The 6,753-nt window shown below is 37.0% G+C and overlaps 1 protein-coding gene across 1 annotated transcript; it reads left to right on the top strand.

Annotated features, from left to right (window-relative positions):
• Positions 1-985: 985 nt before the first annotated feature.
• On the top strand, positions 986-6,085 carry LOC107588763 (choline-phosphate cytidylyltransferase B-like). Its single transcript, XM_016276995.1, has 8 exons — positions 986-1,161; positions 1,930-2,029; positions 2,108-2,224; positions 2,395-2,546; positions 4,255-4,333; positions 4,426-4,568; positions 5,085-5,273; positions 5,662-6,085. The coding sequence occupies exons 1-8, from the start codon at positions 1,060-1,062 to the stop codon at positions 5,857-5,859; spliced, it is 1,080 nt and encodes a 359-aa protein (XP_016132481.1). The 5' UTR covers positions 986-1,059; the 3' UTR covers positions 5,860-6,085.
• The last annotated feature ends 668 nt before the right edge of the window (positions 6,086-6,753 follow it).

Below are 6,753 nucleotides of genomic sequence, written 5' to 3'. Positions count from 1 at the left end.
CTGTGTACTTACATAGTAACTAGATGTGTACATAGTATGTAACCACAGTGTAAGTACACATTGGTACATAGTATCTAGAGCTGTAATATTTCTGTAACTACACACATGTAACAGCCCTCCGAATGGTTTAAGTACAAATGTGTAACTCAGATACAGTAAGCAACTTTAAAAAGATAAGTCTTTAAAAATTTCTTAAAGCAGTTCAATGTTGGAGAATTTCTAATTCCGGCTGGTAGAGCATTCCACAGTCGTGGAGCTGAGACAGAGAAAGCTCTATGACCCATCGTTTTTAATTTATATGCAGGCTGCTGAAGGATACACAACCCAGCTGAGCGCAAAGGGCGAGCGGGAGTATAAGGAGCAACTAAACTGGATATATAGGAAGGGGCAGTCCGATGAATAGCTTTATAAGTTAAGATCAGGATTTTAAAATCAATACGGGCTTGAATAGGACTTAATATAAAGTGTAAAAAAAAAAAAAGTGCTTTTAGTCCTGTTGCACATTTGTACTTTCATTATCAAAGTGTTGTTACCAATGTCCTGTTACACATTTGTGTTTACACATACCATTCAGTGGGTTGTTACATATGTGTAGTTACACAAACATTACAGCTGTAGATACTATGTACCAATGTTACACTGTGGTTACATACTATGTACACATCTATTTACTACGAAAGTACACAGGTATTAGGGTCACTTAATATAAAGTGGGACCATTTATGTTAACCACAGACCTTGTTGAAGCAGTAGTCAATACTTTTCTATATGTTTGCATTTATGTTTGCATAATTCAGTTAAAGGTATGTGCCTCTACAGTATAAATATCTTTGTTGTCATTTAGCCACACAATATTTTTAAAAAAATAACAAATTTGTTTGAGCTTACAAAGGATTTAAGTCACAAGAAAAACCAACCTTTGTACCTTTGCCTCGTCACAAGGGTCAGTGTGACTGGCCAGTTATCAGTACAGGAGTAAAAGCAAAGGCTTGTCACACATCTGGCAAGCGCAAGCAGTGCAAAGCCAAAAGCAAGGGACAGTCAACTAAAATCTCTACCATGGTGAACAGGAGGCGAAATGGATCTCGTGCTAATGGTCGTGCTGGTCGAGGAGGGGTTCAAGCACAGCAACGGCAGCAATGCAAGCGGTCACCTATTAAGGTTAGTTTGAACAACTCATAATATGCAGCATCTATTTGGCTATTTGCATGTCAATTTTATATTAGGAAATTTTAATATATGCATATCTCTTGTTGTTTAATCACCCATGAACACTTTAAAATGCACTGAAAATCTCTTGGATGAAAATAATATGAAACAAAAAGAGCAGAACATGGCTTTACATCATTGGTATTTATATTACATAACCTCTGGAGTTCGTTATCTGAGTGCATGGTACAGATTCCATGCCCGACGCCTTCCTCTACTGCATTCATGGCAATTATTATTTGTTTTATATGCAGGTGGTAGTTCATATCCACCTTTCAGATGCATTAAGCAGTGGTGTGGTGTGATTATAATATCTATATCAGTGCACCAGTGACCCTCTGAACAGCTGATGGTTCAAAGGGCAATTACAACATCATAGATTATTGGGAGTTCATGCACACACTCATTCATACACGTTTATTGAATCGCTGATTGCTTATGTTCATCATTTGTTATCACAGGGACTAGATAATTGACAAAACATTTGATTAAACATTTCAACTTTGTTCAAAGAGGTATCAAAAACTCGTTTGTACATTCTGCAATCACACTTTTATATAGTGTTTCATTAAAACATCTAAGTACTGTGGTTTTGTCAATTCAGACAGCTGCATCTGTTCTGTTCCACAAAACACCATTTATGTGGCATACATGTGCTTTACTTGACTTGTTGCCAATCATTTTCTTATGATGTATGATAACAGCCAATATTTCCAACAGGCTCTTAGAGAACCAGCCATCTTTTCTACACAATCAGGCAGCGCCTCGGACACCCCACATGACAAAGTGACTTTAGCCCAGGCTCGCCGTGGCACTCCAGGTGAGTGAAACAGACAAGTGCAACTCCAAGAATTTGGTGATTCCAAATAGCAAGTAAGTTTGTTTTGCTTTTGTGCAGCTCATCGGCCCGCACGAGTGTATGCCGATGGAATCTTTGACCTCTTCCATTCAGGTCATGCCCGGGCTCTGATGCAGGCCAAGAATTTGTTCCCGAACACACATCTGATTGTTGGCGGTGAGTCACACTGGCACACGTACACTCTTATCCAGTTTTGTAGGAAAACATACACATCACCTTCAAAAGTGTCCAAAATTTGGAAAAGCCAAAAGTTTTATTTGCATTGTGTTTGTATGGTATATGTCTGTTGACTGCTACATACAGTACATGGTGTGTATCTCTTTCAGTATGCAGTGATGCCCTGACGCACAAATATAAAGGCTACACAGTGATGACAGAGGATGAACGTTATGAAGCCCTTATACACTGTCGTTATGTGGACGAGGTGGTCCGTGATGCTCCATGGACCCTCACTCCTGAATTCCTTAAAAAACACAGGGTAAATGAATATTCAGTTCATTGTAGTATAAATAAAATAAAATTATTGATTATGTACTAATTTTAATTACATAAAATCTCATATTTAACCATGACCATTTTGTGTGCTTTTTATTTAACATTCTTTACAATTTTGACATCCAAGAAATAATGTAATTTGAACTCTTTCTATAGCATGATGAGAGGATAAGTAAATAATTGAATAACTACAATTCAACATTTGGTCACAAATATCAGCAAGCTACTGAGTGCAACCTTAATTTAGGTACTGAGTGAAACTTGTTCAGCTTGGCATCTAGCTGAACAAAAAAAAACATATTTTTAAATTTTATATTGATAAAATATTATTATTAAAATAATAAAATATTATGTTTTTTTTATTCAGTTAGATGTCAAGGCAATTTTTTGGTTGTTTAATTTGAAGAAATTAAACAAACAAAAAAAATCGCCTTGGCATCTAGCTGAACAAAAAAAAACAATATTTTAATAATAATATTTGATCAATATAATAATACAGTTACAAAAGTTGCAAATGACATAAATTATAGAAAATAAAACGACTCCTATCAAAATTAATTTGGAAGTGAAGTGACATGTGGCCAAATACTCAGAATTTGTGCTCTTTTTTTTATTCAGTTAGATGTCAAGGCAATTTTTTGGTTGTTTAATTTGAAGAAATTAAACAAACAAAAAAAATCGCCTTGGCATCTAGCTGAACAAAAAAAAACAATATTTTAATAATAATATTTGATCAATATAATAATAAAGTTACAAAAGTTGCAAATGACATAAATTATAGAAAATAAAACGACTCCTATCAAAATTAATTTGGAAGTGAAGTGACATGTGGCCAAATACTCAGAATTTGTGCTCTGCATTTAACCCATCCAAGTGCGCACACACACACCCGGAGCAGTGGGCAGCCATATTGCTTTTGCGCCCGGGTGCAGTTGGGGGTTCGGTGGCTTGCTCAAGGGTCTCACCTCAGTCGTGGCTTGGCATCTAGCTGAACAAAAAAAAACATATTTTTAAATTTTATATTGATAAAATATTATTATTAAAATAATAAAATATTATGTTTTTTTTATTCAGTTAGATGTCAAGGCAATTTTTTGGTTGTTTAATTTGAAGAAATTAAACAAACAAAAAAAATCGCCTTGGCATCTAGCTGAACAAAAAAAAACAATATTTTAATAATAATATTTGATCAATATAATAATAAAGTTACAAAAGTTGCAAATGACATAAATTATAGAAAATAAAACGACTCCTATCAAAATTAATTTGGAAGTGAAGTGACATGTGGCCAAATACTCAGAATTTGTGCTCTGCATTTAACCCATCCAAGTGCGCACACACACACCCGGAGCAGTGGGCAGCCATATTGCTTTTGCGCCCGGGTGCAGTTGGGGGTTCGGTGGCTTGCTCAAGGGTCTCACCTCAGTCGTGGTATTGAGAGTGGAAGAGAGCGCTGTACATTCACTCCCCCATTCACTCAGGTTCGACAATTCCTGCCGGACCTGAGACCCGAACCCGCAACCTTCTCGTCCAACTCTCTAACCATTAGGCCACGACTGCCCCTGAAAAAAAGGAGAGGTTTAGGCTCATGGAGAAGCTCATCCAGTAACCACAAATGACTAGAAAGATCATTGCAAAAAGTGTGGGATCCATGTGTCATTCCTGTTTATTTATTTTCCTATTGTCCTCAGATTGACTTTGTGGCACATGATGATATCCCATACACCTCTGCTGGATCAGAAGATGTCTATAAACATATCAAAGAAGCAGGTAAAGACTTTAACCGCAACCAAAGTGTACATTCATAGAACTGAGTCAAGGACTCGGTTATAAATATGAATTTCTTCTAAATTGTTTGTAAGGAATGTTTGTGGCTACTCAAAGAACGGAGGGGATTTCTACCTCTGATCTCATCACGCGTATTGTCCGAGACTATGACGTCTACGTCAGACGTAACCTGCAGAGAGGATACACAGCACGGGAACTCAATGTTGGCTTCATCAATGTAAGAAAGAAACTGTATGGCTTCAAAAAACTAGGAATACAATGAAAGCGGCATTAACTACTGTTACTTTCTAGTTGAAGCTAACCTCTGCAGGACACCGGCCCTCCAGGACCGAGTTTGGACAGCCCTGCTATAGAACAACTATTCTGGGTTCCCAAAAGTACCTTTGAATAGTTTCTAAAGTGTAAAGAACATTTTAATAATATAAATAACTTTTTTCCATTATAAAGAACCTTGTGTCTAATGGAAAGTTTGATAGGACGTTAAAGATTCTTCATGGAACCATAGATTCCAATAAAGAACCTTTATTTATAAGAGTGTATGGTACTTTGGAGCACATACCCAACTCCCATTTGGTTTTACGGTACAGAAAAGAGTTGCCAGGACATTCAAAAATATCCTTCAGTGTTCAGTGAAAGTAATGAAATCATATGGGTCTGGCACGACGTGAGGAAGAGGAAATGAAGGCACAATTTACATCTTTAGGTGAACTATTCCAGCTGTTTTGATTGACAGGAGAAGAAGTATCGCCTGCAAGAGCAGGTGGACAGAATGAAGGAGACGGTGAGGACGGTGGAGGAGAAGTCCAAACATTTAGTGCACCGTGTTGAAGAGAAGAGCCACGATCTCATCTACAAATGGGAAGAGAAATCTCGCGAGTTCATCAGAAACTTCCTGGAGTTGTTTGGTCCTGATAAAGCCTGGGTAAATGAAGGACATTAAAGCAGCACTATGTAACTTTTGGCGCTCTAGCGGTTAATAAACAGAACTGCACACATCCCGCGGAAGAACATTCCAACCGAAGCTACTTCTCTAAGTTTATGTCTATGGCAATTCACTCAGGTATGTGTTACTGCGCAGCGGTGACCAGGCTACAATAGTCCAAATATAAGTGTACCGTATTGATTCGGAATAAGACAAAAACGCGGTTTGGAAGATGAATTCATGATGTACTCGCTCATTATATACATTTTGCAAATTTTGAACACAGAAAAAGTTACATAGTGCTGGGGCATTACACATGCAGTGCTATTTTGCATGGTTTTTCTTTTTCTTTTTTGCATTTCAAATTGATGTTCTTTGTGCCCTCTAGCACATGATCCAGGAGCGGAGTGGCCGTGTTCTCCAGGCTCTGTCTCCCTATCAGTCACCAAGTACGTCGCCCAGCTCCAGTCCCACCAGAGGTCGCTCTACATCACCTGTCTCCCAATGGCCCCTGCTCCGCTTCCGTTCACCGCCACCTAAAGGAGCCTCTGTCAGCAGCAGTGAGGGTGATGAGGGGGAAAACTAGGCGGAGACTGGCTTCTCTTTCCAACTGCACATTTGCACAGGCACCTTCTCATTTTGTTTTCTGTATTTTATGCACCAAAATGCTTGTTCTACAAATGCAAGGTGCGCAAAGATCCAGGCTGGCTTCATAATTCTGTAGAAGAAAAATGTAAAAAGCATTGACTTTTATTATAGAACTGAACACTTCATAACTTGTCTTTCAAGTTAAAGGGCTGTTCACACACACACACACATATATATATATATATATATATATATATATATATATATATATATATATATAACTATAATGATAACTATGTAAAGCTTCCACACCAACACACAATAACATGTTTACTATATGCACACACGCTATGCCACTTTAAATTCTCAAGCTTGATTCTGATTGGCTGCCAGTGTTTTATTGTTCATTGGCTGGGGAAAAAAAAGTCATTTTGAAAGTGATTTTAACAATATTGTTTTTCTGTGTTGTTATTGTTATATCTGTGATGTGGACTACCCTATTCTCATATGATTAGAACGATTACTAAAACTTCGTAGTTATCGTTTTCGTCCTTGGTATGAACAAATACATAAAAACATATTTGTGAGTATTTTATAAAACACTGTTTTTCTGAATTAAATGAAGGGTGTACCACTGACCAAATGTATGAGTGTTTTAATAAACTGATCAGGTTAAATACAACATGAGCTAAGAAGCATATTGCGAAATATGGCATAAAACAATCAAGGAACACATAAAATACTAATTACATATTTAATATTATGCTAATATTTTTTGTTGACCATTTCCAGACTGATCGATGGATACTGACAATGACATGTACAGTAAAAATACAGAAATATTTTTAAACTAGAACAAAAAGACTATTATAAATTGAGAGGTGTGCATAAA

The sequence above is a fragment of the Sinocyclocheilus grahami genome, unplaced genomic scaffold, assembly GCF_001515645.1.
Source record: "Sinocyclocheilus grahami isolate Dianchi unplaced genomic scaffold, SAMN03320097.WGS_v1.1 scaffold107.1, whole genome shotgun sequence".
Taxonomy (NCBI): Eukaryota; Metazoa; Chordata; class Actinopteri; order Cypriniformes; family Cyprinidae; genus Sinocyclocheilus; species Sinocyclocheilus grahami.
This window is presented reverse-complemented; position numbering and strand designations above follow the sequence as displayed.